We start from the raw sequence: 16,751 nt of genomic DNA, 5'->3' as shown, positions 1-16,751 counted from the left end.
TACAGATGCTTTTTCTGTAGTATGCAAAAATGGCCTATTAACACATTTCAGTTTAAAAGCCCTTGTTCTTTTTTAGTTCATAATAAATATAGATGATCTTTGGAGAGTTTTCCTCTCTTTCCCTTTTTTTAATATCCACTCTGAAGAAAGGATTTATATAGATATCTATATTTATAGAAGCCTTCAAGAAGTTTAAGTTAGAAGAGTTGTTTAAGGATTTCCTGCCCTTCCCTTTCCATAGTTAACCTTTTCTAGTGTGGCATGTGCACCACTTCCATGATGAGTTAGAGACTGTACTGTTGTCCCCATCACCTTTTCTTTCCCCTTTCTGCCTTAAATAGAAATAAGTAATCAACACTGCAACTGCATCTGGCCATGGGAATAATCTTGTTTACATTTGTCTTGGTTAAAGATTATCACCTTGGTGTTTGTCTTTTATTTTGTGGATTTATTTTCTTTTTCTTGCAGGCCCCCAGCCCCCAACATGTAATGGATTGAGCTATAATATTGCTGGACAGTCTTTTTTAGGTATTTTCATTCACTTTTAAGAAGCACCTTATCTTCTTGAAGGTTGTTTTGATTATTTGAAACCAAACTCTCTCTGGGTGGTGTGGGCGGGGGAAACTTTTATGACCTCGCAAGAAATTTCTCCGTCCCCTTTTCAGCCCCTCTACCCAATTACTGCAAAAAGACTTGGTGTTTCATGATACGCTCTTTCTACTGTAAATATGTTACCTGTAGATAATTTTGTAATGAAAGCAAATCAGTTAATGAATGTAAACAGAAATAAATACAGGACAAATATGTAGAGTTTTTAAAAAAAACTTGGTTTGATCGGCATTTATGCTTCTGGAATTTTAGATATATAAAGGTATTTGAGTCTTGCGTCTTAAGCGTGTGTACCATCTTAGTAGAGGTGCAGAATCCTCATAGCTTTTTTGGCTTGCTTTTACATGTTTTGTCTGACATCTTAGAAAATGGTCACTCATTCTTCTGCTCTATTTTCTCTTTGGAAGAGGAAAAGGTTTTCCTTGAACCTCTAAAAGTCTAAAACGGAGATGGCACCGCACCCCAGATGTGTGGCCTTTTTGTTGTTTACTGAGTCTAGCCCTATCTGTCTGCAATAAGTATCTATGCTAACATACAAAGTGTGCTAGTGTTAATTGTGCTGAACTAGTGCTCTGATAAAGTATTCAGGCTTTATTTTTGAAAAGTTGCTTTTCAGATATGAAAATACTGTCCAGTAGTTCAGAGTTTTATAGCCATCGAACACGTTTTTCAGATGGCACTCCTATGTAGTACTTACCGTAATTTGATGTAGTACAGACAGATAGGCTTTTCTTTTGTATACCCTATTATATGGAATCAGAGGCTTAAATTATGTTAAAACTGCACAAATTTTTGTCTGTATTTTTTATGACTGGAAATTTGGTGACTAAAATACTTGTAAGCCTATGAAATAGTGAATGGTCATGTGTTTGCTGTTCCACATTATGAACAAAGTTAATGAGAGGAGCTGATGATGACAGCCTTAACTCCATGTTTCATGCCCCTTTTTCCATTTTGTCATTGTGTGGGTGTTACCCTGATTTAATACACTGCACGTAGCTCTGTGTAATTTGGAAAACCAGTTTGTGTACTTGTATTGCTGTGCTCTGTGTGATTTCTTTACTGTAAATAAATTTGCAGATATTATTTGTTCAGTGTATTCTGTAATACTAAAGACTTTTTTTGCTTGTTAAAAAGGTGTTTTGTTGCAGATTATTTCTCTGCTAATGTCCTAAGTGTATATACTTATTTTGCTTGTAATACCTTTCTGATGATCTGATGAACTCGTACAATATAAAATCAATGAGTACGCAACTTTGAAAAACTCAGGATTTTTTGTAACCACAAAGCAGAAGAAACTGTACATTAACATTTTCAGTTGTATGATTATTCTGACTCCCTCTTCTCCCTGTGTTTCTTATCTGGGTTTGCCTGGCATGGGAGAAATGTGTACGGCTGTTAAGGGCTGTGTTACTGCCTGACTGCATGAGTAGGTGTATAGCCATTCCAGTGTCCTGGATTAGACATCGAGGCTGCCAGTCTCCCAGTGCTTAGGCTATGTAAGGATTTTGAGGAGAAAAGTATCAGAGTCAAGTGTGATTGATATGCCAGTTAATTTTATTTCATAACAAATCCTGTCAGACTTGCAAAAAGAAATCATGTCCAGGTTTTCCTTTCAGTTGTCTGTCTTTTAGGGGGAGTTTTTTGTTGGGGTGTGTGTGTGGGGGGATGTGTGTTGATTCATTTTTGTCTAGTAAAATGAGACTCAGAACTGTGCAGACATTTAAGGCAAATGACTTAACTCACTGCCCTCACTCCTGGCTCTTTGGTTGAGCCCAGCCAGCATTGATGTGAGTTCTCCTGCTCATCAAGTACATTTCAAAACAAACCCCACAACACAAAACTCCACAGAAAAACAACCTATGTCTTGCATCTCAAGGACAGGGAAAAGAAGGTTTTCCAATGATGAAGAATGTTACTATTTCCTGATGGCAGTGTTGTTTGCAGAGCACCCTTAAAGGCAGTTGAGAAAAATACTCCGTCAAGGACATGTGCCCATTTAGCTCTTCATGTATTTAAACTCTCTCAGTAGGTCTGAGTTCTGGGGATTTTTTGGTTTTACCTGAACACATGCTGAAGCCACGCTCTAGATGAGGGTACAGTTCTAGAAAGGAACATTTATTAGCTTTTCCCATTCTTTCCTTCAGCGTGCCTGTCCCATGCAGACACATAGTACCCCTGGAACAGCGCTGGTTAGAAGGTCGCTTGAATTCAGGTGCATGCTAGTGCACAGAGAGCAGAGGTTACTGACCCTAGACAGGCATGGATAGCTCTGGAAGCTGTTCATACTTTATTGTCTGCCCATCCCTCTCCCTTCCCAACCACTAGGAAAATGAAACCAGTAAGTATGACTGTTCATTCTAGATAACTTCAAGATGTTTATCCCTGCCCTAAGTAAGGGCTAAGGCAAGATAATTAACATAAAGACAGGAATAAAAACTGTATGTTGATAGCAAAAGATCGGCAAGTATATATAGTGGGAGTACAGGGATTACATAAAGAGCACCCTCGAAGGACAATTGTAAAAGTCTGCCAGGGATGAGAGAAAAGAATGGACTATATTGTTCTGATTTATAGCTCGTAGGTGATAATTTGATTAGGTTACAGAATTACCAACACATTTATTTTCATGTTGATTTTCTTCCTCAGATTGTTAGCTTTGCTAGTGTAGTTATTGGCAATGAACAGTCATTTTTGTGACTTGCCTTTTTTCTGCTTCTGTGGTCTCCTTTCCTCCTCTTCTGTGCCTTACCTATTTTACTGCATGTGGAAATTAAAATATAGAACTATGTATGGCTTTCAATCATTTTGTGTTTCCACTCTTCCATATGCTCATTTGACTTCTTTTTTTCTCCTTTCACCCCTGAAAGCAACCCCAAATTGCTCTCTGTTAAATTTCTCTGCCTGGGAAGTGCTACTAGTGGAGGGTCTGTCGGGTGCTATTGATGTTAGGGAGTACTTTAGGTCTTCATTGAGCATTAAATGCTTCATTGAGCATTTAATTGAACTTCTAAAATTCAGTTTTTAAAACTTGAGCTTCAGAATCTGTACCTTTCAAGGGAAAGGTGAAACCTGAGAAAGCAGGGCTGACCATGTTGTCATGTCATACTATTCTTACTCATTTCCCTGGTTCTTGTTGCCCCAAGTACAGCAGCATCCCATTGTACTGATGAAGTTCACATTCTTTAGTATCAGACATTATTTGGTGTCTGGATGATGGCATATATCTTTATGCAGGTGATCTCTGTGCCCTTGTTCTCTTTATGTAGGTCACTAGGGAGTCTCAAAGAGAAGACAGAAAGCAGCACATTCTCTGAAGACAAGGGAGAAGAAAAACTGTGCTCTGATAGTATCAGAACATCAAATCCAGCAGTTCCAATAGTCTTGCAGTGTTGTTTTTCCAGACAGTTTGTTAGCATGTGTTTAACAAATGTTACATGACCTGAACTCCACAGAAGAAACATTGCAACACTGTCAGGATTTTGTAATGGTGGTTTTGTAACTTTGACTCTTAGTTTCTACAGTAGATCTCGGGGCTCTCAACATAATGCTGCTGCCTTAAATAACACTTTATTAAATGAAGCAGGGGTAGTAAGAATTTTTTTTTCTTTTGTGAAAGTAAGTCCTTCTGTTTACTTTTTAATAATTCAAGGTAGTTTATTTAGTCCTCTAATTGAGACTCTGTAGACTGCGTTTTTGTTCTAATCAAGCATAGCAGTAAGGGTATTAGACCACTTCAGAGTGATCCCCCCCTGCCCCCCGAATACTAGTTCTGGGTTTATTCTGTGTTGTGAATGGAGTGTTGGTATGCAACCATCTATTTTTGCCTTAATTGTTTCTTTAAGAGTGGCAGGTGACACAAGCTTACCAAAAAATAATGATGATAATGATAAAGGCAGATAAAGTAAAAACCTAGTGTGTATCAGAAGATTCGATATTTATTTTAAATCTGGAGAACACTGTGAAAAAGGTGTTTTGTGAGGTGTTAAATGTTCTCAAAACCAGTTGGTTTACAGCTGACAGTAATACAGCAGGCTGTAGTCCTGTTTTAGATGACAAAGTTATATTTGAAAGATGGCTGTAGTAAGACTTGTAAAGTCATTTTCCTTGGGCCTCAGTAACATGTAGGTGGCCTTAAGGATAGCAATCAGAGGTATTTTTAATGTCTTGCTCTTCATGGGATCTGGGCATAAGAATATAAGTCTAGAGTTACAAAGGGATGCAAGTGCCTAGGATCTACCTGTCCTGCTTTAAGCTGTGAAGTCCAAAATAGGGCTTTTTGATGACTTTTACAACGACTGGACTGCTAGGAAGCTTTGACACACTTAGCTATATAATGGTCTGCAGCTAGGTTACCAAAGACTTCGTTCTGTTGAACAGCTCAAACTGCCTCCTGTGTAGGCCCTATGAGGCTCTACAAAAGAAATATTCTTTCCACCTGTTGCCCACAGAGATGCTGCAGTCACCTCAGTAGCCGCAGAGCATGTCAAATGACTCTGACTCAGTAGCAGGTTAAAGGGAGGACCTTCTTTACTTTCTTATCAGTAGCTATAGCATTCACCTAGGATGTGGAAAGCCTGTTGTCCTTTTATGCTCAGGTGATTCATGGCCATGTTTTCCAGATGAGCATCCTGACCACTGGTCTGTGGAGTCATGCTTGGTGCTTCCACTTCCGAAGTCTTTAAGACGCTTGACGACCTAATTCCAGGGCAAGGGCAGATTCAAGACGTACTCGGCATGGCTTTCTGTGTGAGCTCAGGTGGTTCACTGCTTGGCACAATGGCTGTTTATGAATCCTCTTCTTAAGCATCTGTGTTTCTGGGTATAAGTCATGAGCTTCGGAGCTCAGACCTGTTCTCACTTATGTGTGCCCAGTCCAGATCTCAGCAGTGTTGAGTGGCTGGATAGCCACTGCATCCCATCTTCCTGGGAGCTTAGGGAGAGGAAAGGAACTGCAGTTTCTTCCTATCTTTCTGTCCTTCAGGCACCCGGTATATTAGATGCTCCTGGAGCACTGGAGGCTTGCTACCGATTATTTTCTTTCGGAGTAGAGTTCAATCTCACTGGCAGCATCTATACCGGTTGTTGAGTTGTCCTTCAGAGCACCTTCTCTTTTCCTGAGCTGAGCTTATTTTTAAGCGAGAGCTTCTAAGGAAAGGTGCTAGGAAGTTGGTCTGAGTAGTCTTTCATGCTATGGTAACTTTTATGCTAGAGTAACTTTACAACAGCATAGAGTTTGACTACTAAACGGGGATTTTAGCCTGTGACACAATAAGCATCCTTAACTTTAAGCAAGTAAGTAGAGCCCATGGAAATTGAGAAGGCTATTCATGTGAATAGTTATGCATTATTAAATATTTATGAAATAAGGTTTTAAACTCATGACTGTCTATTGTTTGCAAGTATTTCATAAAACTCGATGCTTCTGTCATAGCCCCACGTTCTAGTAAAATGAACTAAATACACTTACAATTTTGACTTCATTATACATTTTGATTTGAAGCTGCATAGGAGAGTTCCAAATAGCTTGTAAAAGCTTCAGCTTAAACTTAATGAATAACTTTGGTAATGATTTTTTAAAGTGGTTCTTTCATTTTAAAGAAAAAGAAAGCCCCAAAACTAACAACAACAAAAAACCAACAAAAACCAAAAACCCACACCCAAAAGCCTGTGCCCTGTGCTACTTTTTGGGAAATGTTCTGAAACTGGGATACAAATAAACCAGAAAATGTCAGTAATGTAGGTCTCATACCTCATCACTGCTGTCGGTAGTTCAGTTTGTCACTTAAAGCCCTGCCAGCAGCTTTCTGATAAAGGTCCTGTTAAAAAACAAAACAAAACAAAACAAACCCCAAACCAACAAAACAAAACGAACAAAAAAACCTCCAAACAAACGAAAGAAAAACAACCCCCAACCATCCTAAAACAAAACCCAAAAAACCTCAGCAGTTTGTGAGGCTCAGACTGAGTTTTCAATAAAGTGAGAATGGTAATTAATCTATATAGTTGCTTTGAAGAAAGCTTCAAAATGAATTCTCATGGTAATGGGGGGAAAAAATATTTTCCCAAATCAATTCTTCCTAATCTCTGAATTTCAGTCCATGTATTTTTTCCACGAAATTACTGAAAGCTATTGACCTGAGGGATTTGTTTTCCGTTCCGAAGTCTTGAAATTTTCCTCCTGGCTAATTACAGCCTATTACTCTAGACTTTGGTCCTTTAGCAGTAACATTTTCCATCTTAAGATGGGTTGTCCCATTCCAGTGAAGAGCATGTTGTCTGAGCGCTGAATGGAATTACTACCAGTGGAAACTATGCTGCAAGAGGCTTGATAAAGCAGCTGCTGTGCAAACCTCAGCTGTTTTTTCCACCCTTCCGAGCGCTGGTAATTAGCATAGGGAAGCTGACTAATGTGCTGACGTCACCTCTTTTCCAGTCACAGCTTACATTTTGTTCCTGACTGTCTCAAAGCATGCAGGACTTTGTTCAGGAATTCATTGTCACATACAGGATGCTCTGAAACCTTTTTTTTTTTTTTTTTTGAGGGGCTGGACTTGTTCCCCTTATAAACGCTGCCTGCAGGACCAACGGCTTCCTTAAAAGTCACTGGTTTCTGCGGAACAGCAAGTATCGCTTTGGCGAAACACAAAATGCATTTTAGAAATTTTAACTACAGTTTTAGTTCTCTGATTGCCTGTGTGGCAGATAGCGATGTCTTCAATCAAGCAGAAACAAGGGTATGCTTTATCTTTCGTGGTTTTTTTCTATGAACTACTGGAATAATAAAGTATGTAGATGCTGTTTCAAATTGTTTAAAATGTGGATACCTTGATAGCTTTTTGACTTGTAAGAAAATTTCAGTTTGATATGAGAATCTTCGGTCTTACAAGTCTGCAACAGTATGCTCTGATACGAATGACTCTTAACTCTGGAGATTATTAGGTCTTAAGCTATGTGTTCTTGAAAATGATCAGAAGTTTACCTCCAGACTTCCTTGACTGTCTGTGTAGTGTACTCTTCACTTGCGTATGCATTTTCAGCAAATGTTTAGATTATAAATTCGGTAGTAAGATTCACATAGTTTATAGTACGCTTTATACTTTTCATGGGATTTTTTGACTGGCACTGTAGTTAAGAGCATAACGTTAAAACTATAAGAAGTCATCTCGGATTTATATTTAACTGATTAGAGTTAATATAATATAAGTAGTCCAGTCCTGATACAGTGAATTGTTGACTGCTAAGATACCTTAAGGACAAAAATAACATTTTGTGTAGTGTCATATTGCTAGCATGACATTTATGACCTCTATAATCACACACATTTTAAAAAACTATGTATATATTGCACAAATGTTGCAGGTCTGAGTTTGAATGTTTGAATGTGAACTTTGAAATGCAATTTAGCATGGGTTTGGCTTCCTTTTTTCATGGTTGCATCCAGCTCTCTCTGGAGTACAGGAGGCTAACAAATACGGGCTTTGTGTGCAGAGGGTCCTGGTCTTATTTCAGAGCTCGTTTTGAAGAAGCTTAAGTGTGGCTCAGCAAGAAGCAGGACAGTTCTGATTTTAGAATATCTTTGAAATATAGTGCTTATGTACACAGCTGTGGCGAGTTTGTGAAGCAGAGCTTTTCAGAAAGGAAAATGAAATCTTGAAGTAATCCCTGCTGCCTTATGTAATCTTTGTTGCTTTTTTCTACTAATTCAAAATGTAACAGTTAAAAAAAAACGAGGCAATGTGATTTTTACATACTTGTTTGTTTTGGCTTTGTACTGAACTTCTAGTAAGCTATTACAAAGAGAAAATATCTGAAAATAACTGAAATCTGAATGCTTGACCTATTGCTATCACTGAAATAAGGCTTGTGACCGGTTACTGTGCTCTCAGTGTAAGCCTGAAACACTTTGCAAGAGCGTGTCAGCTTCAGAACCTCCTGCTTCTTTCTCCTCCTTTGGTTTGGCATCCTGAAGTAAGAGTGGAAGCACTCTTCATATAAATGATATGAAAAAGTAGCAAAGTCAGGTTTGCCTAGATGCCCTAGGAGCACAAACCCGAAGTGCAAAATGGAGACAGCCAGCTGTTGGTAACGGTGCTTCAGTCTTTTCACGCAGATAGGGCAGCAAAGTAACTCAGCTGCAGATCTATGAAGGTAGGGGGTTTTGGTCCAGTTCCTACTCCTACCACACAGTCAAAATGGAAAGTGTGTCAAAGGCCCTTCAGGAGCTGCATGGTTAGTACTTAAGGTTTTTTTAGGAAAAATAGTGGGAGCCTTTTTAGAATTCGGTTCCAGAAATAGAAGAGGCTATTAAACTGGAGTTCAGTAATAATATGTTAATTTTCCTAAATGAAAGTAGCAGCTATTTAAACAGGAGATGTTAATGAACTTTATTATGCATGCTGAGTCACTGAAGAAAACTACATTTAGCTTGCAAATATGTTTTTTTCGTTTTTCTCTATTAAACCTGTTGTGTTGGTTTCCTTGAAAACTGCATACTTAGACAAAGGCGTGGTTGGCAGGCTTCTTTCAAGGCCTTTGGGTATTAATCTTATATTATAAGACAAGCATTTCTTTTCAATGTCTTACCAGTGCTACTAATTCTATTATGTCACTAAATCAGAGTGTCATGTCCAACACTTATTAATGATAATAATGTATTTTTTATAAGGAAAAAAAAAAGCTGCTATAAGGAAAACAAGTGATAGGTTAGAAATTTCATTATAAAAAAGAGAGAAGAAGAAAAATTAAATCTAAGCTGTTACAAATACATCAATATTCAAGAGTGATAGTATGCCCTTACTCGTAACTGCAATTTATTTCTGTAATTCTTTGGAGAAAACGTAGAGTGTTGCATATTCACTTTCTTCTCTGATCCTTTCTTTTCAGGCCAAATTTGAATCGCTGTTTAGAACATATGACAGAGATGCCACCTTTCAGTATTTTAAGAGCTTCAAAAGAGTACGAATAAATTTCAGTAACCCTTTATCTGCAGCAGATGCTAGAATCCAGTTGCACAAGACAGAGTTCCTTGGGAAGGAAATAAAACTGTATTTTGCTCAGGTAAGTCTTTTTGTGATTATCCTTACAAGATACTAAAGCATAACTTACGCGTGATAAGCTTCCACAGGTCTTCAGTCATGCTAATGAACACTGTTAATTTTTTCAGTTTGATTAGAGAATCACAAGTTGTTCCAAAGCTACAAGTATTTGGAGGCTGTTGCATATTTTGCATTTATGTCTCCCTCCGTATTGTTTTGATAACCTTGGGGAAAAGGGAGGAGATGGTAGTAATCAGCACAGTCAAAGACAGAGTTTAATGGTGAAGCCAAGCGTGCTCTGCCAACTGTACACACGCACACACATGCACTCTCAAGTGGTATCTGAGGGAATCCAAAGAGTAGAACTGCACGTTCAGAACTCTGCCTGTTGATTCTGCTCTCACTACTGCAGATTGTTTGTTTAGCAGACGTTTGTACTTGGAAATCACCATCAGTGCAGCTCTATAGCTGGCTAGTGTCTGCTGCTAAAGATGTGAAACTCTCAGGTTCTGGTAATCTGGGTGGTTTTTGGTAGCTGCTGTGTATTTTCATCTGTAAATTTAATGGGAAAATTAATCTATGTGTGTCTGTTTCAGATGTCCCTAGGGACAGTCCTGAAGGAGCCAGTTTATTTATATACCTTCTAGAATTCTCACCACTCTCACTTGTGGTAATGAGTTTCAACACTGTTTGTCATTAGGCCTTAAAGCCCATATCCAGCTTCCTCCTACTTCAGTATTTTAAGGGCAGATATTTTCTAGTGAAATTTTTGTAAAACTCCACGATGAGAAGATGCGGATGTGCATACTTCATTGCATGTTTCATCAGAGTTAGTGAATGTGGTGGCTTGTCTGTATTTTGTATACTGGGTCTTTCATATAGCTCTCTTCAACAATATTGTTATGTGCTGCCACCTTGAGTGCCTGTTCCAGCATAACATCTATCCAAACCTTAAAATTCCTCATGAATGACGGATTCGTTGACAATAGTGAAACAGTTTTGGCTTTTTTGCTTTTTTCAGACTTTGCACATTGGAAGCTCACATTTGGCGCCACCAAATCCAGACAAACAATTTTTGATTTCACCTCCTGCCTCTCCGCCTGTTGATTGGAAGCAAGTAGAAGATGCTACTCCAGTCATTAACTATGACCTTTTATATGCTATCTCAAAGTTAGGACCAGGTAAGAAGGAGTAGAAACACTAGAATTTTCGTTGAGTAAAATGCCTTTTAAACTTCCTGAATTTCTAGAACTTTTAAAATGAATTGCTGTCTACCAATTACATTTGTAATATTAGAAAAAGCGTTAGCAAACTGTAGTTTCTCACACACACAAGTAATTCCACAGGATCACTTGGAGGGCCTGGACCTCCACAATGTGATCTGTTTTGTGATTTGTAGAGAGTGTGAATGTTGCTTCAGTAATATATTAGCTTGTCCATCAGAATTTTCAAGAAGCAGCTTCCTGAAAATGAAGAGGCAGTTGTGTAGTTACATACCCCTTGAAGGGACGGGAAAGTCCTGTTTCAGACTTGAGACAATGAACCAGTTAACAGCTGTGTAGCTCTGTGCCAGAATTACCTCTGCATCTGAGACAGTAGTATGTGTAGGAGGGAAACTATCAGTATCAACCTAATTTTCTTTTGGAGTTAAGTGGGAGAAGTTTTTACCACTCCTTGCTCCTTCTAATTTTCATCTGCTGCAATTGAGATAGCTTCACCATGAGAAGAAAAAACGTTTATATCAGGTTTCCCCTTTTTTTGCTTGTCATTTCAGCTAAGCATGCTGTGTAGACTATTTATTAAAAATAAATAGCACCACAGATAGGAGAAACAGTTCTACATGCTATTTGTGTTTTAAACCAAATACTACTTTCAGAAATAGATGTACAGTTCCACTAAACTGAACTAACTCTGATTTTAAACATGCTTCTGCTTTTCAGTGATCAATGATCACATCCCTTGATGTCATTTTATACCTCAGTTAAGACAACCTTCTTAATGAGAATTGGTGCAAATTATATTTCCCAAAATCTACAACTCTGATACTGCTACTAAATGTTGCCATTTCTTCTCTCCCCTAAACTTAATAGTACCATTGCAAACAGGTTAAATCAAACAGAATAAAAACTGTAGTCTGAATCATATTACTGTAGTATTTTTATATACCTGTTTACCTACCAGCTTAGGGAACATGTCTTATGTCAGTAGTTAAGGGGTGGAGAAGAGGGTAGGGCAGAACTTTCAGCTCCTCATGCATCAGCTTTCTATATAGTAGTTCATGGTTGACAGTATGCTGGTGATATTCACAGATTCTAGTGAAAATAAGGTGCATCTCACAAAGCACTAGGGAATTCTTATCTGTGAAAAGTCAGCCCTTTGCAGTTTGTGGAGGGACAAAAATCTATGCTTATGCTGGTGTAAAAATTGGGGTAGACTATTGCCAGTTTTTAATAAAAACTGTCTTTTAAATGTGTATTAATTACAATGGTAAGAACAATTTATAGGAAAGATTTTACACTTAGAAGTGGAGGTATAAAATGCTACCACAAATAATTTGTTTATCCAGAAATATGTAAACTAAGCAGATGAGCCTGCATATAGGTCTTTAAAACCATCCATCAAGATTACTGCTGACATACTAAATGTTTCTATCAAAGATTATATTTTCAGGAAATCAGTTTTTGAAACAGAAGTCCCATAAGACTATGCTTGTCGGAATAAAAGGTTTTTGATGAAACACATGGAATGAATAAATAAATAATAAACAACATTACAGCTCACTGATTTTATGAAAGTTCAGAGCTTTCTCCGTGGGTGCTGCTTGCTTTATTACAAGCTTTCCTTCTAAGTTTTAGCAATACCAAAAAGAAACCTTTAGGTCTTAAAATAAATACCTAAGGGTTTGCTAAGCAGTAAAAGGTGGTCCTTTTTCCCCCTGAAAGTTCTGTTATTGAGATGCCCTGCAGTAAGCTCACTGGCAGGTCTGTGATCCCTTTTCCCATGAGATTTTTCATATTTATTGTGAATGTTGAGCCCTATAAAGCTCTGCCTCTTGACTGTGATGTTCTTTGGAACATGGAGTTAATGACGTGGTACCAAGGAGCAAGCAGGGGTTACTCTAGCACAATGGCTTGTGTTCCAGAAGAACTGGAGACAAGAGCCTTCTTTTCTATGGAACTGCTTTTTGTGCCAGTTCCCCTTCCTAAAATTCTTGGGGAAACAGAGCAGAGACCACCTCTGAGCCTTGGCACACTAGAGTGTGCTGCTTGCCACAGCAAGCAGCTCTTTTGAACAGCTGATCTGCACATCACTGTAGTGTTCTTAATGGAGACTGTTCTCTCCACTGACAGGGAATGAGTATAAAGTGACAAGAAAAAAAATTAAGGGGAGCTGATCAGAGAAGCAGTGAAAAGAAAGAGTTTGGTCATTCCCTGATCTAATATAAGATTAAAATTATTTAACACCTGGTTAGATTGAAAAGCAATTCTTTATATTATGGAGAAAACAGATTTCAGATCAGTGGTCAACAAAATTTGTATCATAGCACTTCTACACACTGGCTGTATTATATCTGTGTTTCACGTTATGTATGCATGAAGCCTGCTCTCTATCTCTGCTACTCCACAGAATGCCAGAACAGTGTTAGAGCACTTCTGTGTGAGGTGGGAAGAACTGCATCCATCTTTCTTAACACTGAAAGCTTTTGGGGGGAAGGAAGATCCTGTGGTTTTGCTGTCATTCAGGAAAACAAAGTCTTCCTGCATGTGGTACGGTGGATAGATAATCTTGAACGCTTTAAAATGACAAAAACGCACCAAGAAGACTTATGACTGCTGATGTAGAATGCTTTCTTGAATGCCTGGGGTAACTTACATAAACTTGCTTTTAAGAGAGTAGGTGAGCTATGTTGCTTTGAAAACAAAACCTAAATACTTCTGGATGGTAAACGTGACTGTTGGCAATGCACCTGCCTGCACCATCTAATGCAATGTGGCATTAGGCTTTTGTCATGAGTGTATTACTTACATGTTTTTATGAATTCCTTTCTTTTTAGTAATTTTTTTCATACTGTTCTATGGAATGGATCCCTTTTAACCAATTTTGCTAATATTTTAACTTTCAGGAGAAAAGTATGAGCTACATGCTGCAACTGACACTACTCCTAGTGTTGTCGTCCACGTATGTGAGAGTGACCAAGAAAACGATGTGGAAGAAGAGATGAAGAAACCCAAACCAAAAATTATTCAGACGAGAAGGCCAGATTATACTCCTACCCATTTAAGTTGAACTGCTGTTGTTTTTCAAGGGTTACGAGTAGACATATGCAAGGGAAACATTTACTATGGAAACAGCAGGTCACAGATTTGGTGGCAACAGCATCGGTTATAGTAGGAGAAATTCCAATATAAGTTTGCTCAGAAAAAATATAGGAAGTTTCATCCTTATTTTTGATGCTGCGTGTTGATGGATGTCGTGAGTGTATTCCCAGATCACTGGGAACGAAAGATAGGCAGAAGACGACATTTTGAGACATAACAGGACAAACTAGGTTTATTTTTTTGGGGGTACTGTAGGCTGTTCCATTATAAAGCAACTGGGTGAAGCTTTCTTTGTTCTGTCTCACATAAATCCTCAAACTAATAGGCTAGTCATTGTGTGGAGTACATAATGGTAACAGAGGTGGTTTTAAAGATTAAGGTATGGGAATTGTAAACCTTTTTCTTATAATAGATTTTGTGCATGTGTATTCTTGGTCTTCTGAAGTAACTTTGCATTATTTTCTATAGTTTCTCACACGTTCTGGAAATCTGGGAAATTGTTTAAAGTATTTATTATCTCAGCATCCTGAACTTACTACTAGATATGTATATACATATATATTTATATTTGTTTTTATTGGCACTCATTTTCCAGCAGACATACAATTTCTTCGGCACCGTATTTTGGTGCTATGTAACTTGTGCTTTTAAATTTTAACCTTTTAAAAGCCTATATAAGGTTTTATCTGGCAAAGTAATGGAAAAATGTGCAATAGCAAAGTTGTTTAAACAAGATGATTTAAAATTATTTAAGTTTAAATAATTTATATCTTCAATAACATTTGTTCAGTAACTTTGACTTTCTCATTCGGAAAAAAAAAAGTACTTTTAAATGTATAAATAAAGCTAATGTTGCATATTCACAGCAATGTAATTTCTCAGTGAAAAATGGAGAGACGTGAACTCTACTCAGTATGTGAATCTGCATTGTTGTGAGCAAAGGTTTAACGGCGATTGAAAAATTGCACACAGTGTGTAGAACAGTGAAGAGAGATGGAGTGCCTTTTCCTCGTTCATTCCTGTTGTGAACTGTTCTACAAGCTGCACACTCGTATCTTTTTCTACTGGCTTTGTATGTCCATAAATATAAACTTTCTTAGCTTTGCTTCCAAAATAAGCTGGTATTTAGAAATGCTTAATGCCAAGTAATGATGCATACTTAAGCAGTGGGTATATGTGGGAGAAGCCTTAGGGTTTTTTATATGTTAGTGTTTAAAGACAGTAGCTCATGACATAAAAGTTTAGAGGAAGAAAGACGGCAGAAGTGTATTTTATTACTTGTTTTTTAAAATGGAGATCCTCACTTTGAAACAGGTTTCAGTATTTTTTTAAAGAGATAGTAACTGATTTCTGTGGGAAAATATCACTTACAGTTTTAGAAAGGGGATGTTTGAAGCTTCTTAGCATGTTTTTAGAAATCAAAGCATGGTTTGCGTTTTGCCACAGTTGGTCCAAGAATGAGTTTTGTAGCTGGATTTAATATATAGACATCCATTCTGTGCCATTTGAAGCAAACATTGACTTAAATGCCCAGGTTCACACCTTGTTTTTTAAATAAACAATATATATTTTTTAAAAGTAAGATGTACAATTAAGCCATTCCAAGCTGTGGTGCAGTGTAAATGCAGTGTTATTGAAGGCCTGTCATTATACTAAGCAAAATAGAAATTGATATCCTGTGACCACAGAGAACAGGGATATATTGAACTTTAGTAATACTTGCAGTTATGATCCTGTTTTGATTGGTACGCCCTGTAAACTGAAACAAACACTGATACTTGGTGTCTGTGTTGGACCTAACTCAAGTGGCACTCTCTCCATGTTAACAGTGTTAAGAAGAGCTAAGGCCATGTATTACTGGAGCCATGTTTTATGGACATGGGGGTGCACAAGGTTATTTCCTGTTACTAAGGTGTAACAATCAGCTGGATACACGTACTACTTATTAACACACAAAAATAAATAAAATATAGAGAAACTTTATAGGTTTGCTACAACTGCCCTTAGGCTTTTCCATGATTTTTTTCCATGTTTCTCCAATTACTGCTGGACTTAGCGTTTCACTTGGTTCAATTTAAAATTGTTGGAATAGTTCCTGTTCTGTCCTTTTTCCATCTTTCTGTGATTACCAATCAAACCATTAGTTTTTCATTAGAAACCCAGGCAGTTGCTGTTCTGTTTCCTAGCAATCCTAAGAAAGCAGTGCTACCTTTCAATTAAAAAGAACAGAATGTTAAATACCAATATGGTTTTCATCATTTTAGTACACTGACATCTGCCTAATAAATAACGTGGGCACTAGAAACCATGGAAATCTTGGGATGGTTATGGTGTGTTTCCCTTTCTGATGGTAATTGTAAACAAAGGTTGTGAGACAGTAACTTGCCTGTCTTTCTGGTTGTACATCCTGGCTTGTGCCACCTTCTGTTATCATTACTGCAGTGTGCTGCTTGCTTTTTCTGTTTGTTTTTTTGTTGTTTTTTTTTTTTTTAATACTGAAATGAATGCTTAGTTTGTATTTTATACAGCTGTATAGTACGGGGCATATTTAAATTAAAATATTTTGTTGTCTTCTTGTAAATGTCGTGGTATTTATGCATGAAACTAGTTGAGAATTTTGCACCAAAATCTGAACTTTAAGCTTCCAAACACTTCTGATTTGAAAAAGGTAAGAATATTGTCCCAGCGCACATCCTTACCAACCAAGTGAATTTATTCAGAGAAAAGCTTTTCAGCCTTCTGTTTAAGAGACTTGCATGATCTCAAAGTATGGGAATCTACTAAT

The 16,751-nt window shown here is 37.6% G+C and overlaps 1 protein-coding gene across 2 annotated transcripts in view; it reads left to right on the top strand.

The window, feature by feature from the left end:
• Nucleotides 1–16,547, top strand: part of RCAN1 (regulator of calcineurin 1) — a 42,266-nt gene extending 25,719 nt beyond the window's left edge. The window contains exons 1-4 of one of the 2 annotated variants that reach the window (XM_068395206.1): nucleotides 7,210–7,346; nucleotides 9,496–9,669; nucleotides 10,669–10,828; nucleotides 13,771–16,547. In XM_068395206.1, coding sequence (XP_068251307.1) covers nucleotides 7,260–7,346; nucleotides 9,496–9,669; nucleotides 10,669–10,828; nucleotides 13,771–13,934 — 585 coding nt within the window. In that variant the 5' untranslated portion in view covers nucleotides 7,210–7,259 and the 3' untranslated portion in view covers nucleotides 13,935–16,547. Of the gene's footprint in view, nucleotides 1–7,209; nucleotides 7,347–9,495; nucleotides 9,670–10,668; nucleotides 10,829–13,770 lie in introns of those variants that run through there. The other variant, XM_068395205.1, reaches the window with a different exon arrangement.
• The last annotated feature ends 204 nt before the right edge of the window (nucleotides 16,548–16,751 follow it).

This window comes from Nyctibius grandis, chromosome 2 (assembly GCF_013368605.1).
Source record: "Nyctibius grandis isolate bNycGra1 chromosome 2, bNycGra1.pri, whole genome shotgun sequence".
Taxonomy (NCBI): Eukaryota; Metazoa; Chordata; class Aves; order Nyctibiiformes; family Nyctibiidae; genus Nyctibius; species Nyctibius grandis.
This window is presented reverse-complemented; position numbering and strand designations above follow the sequence as displayed.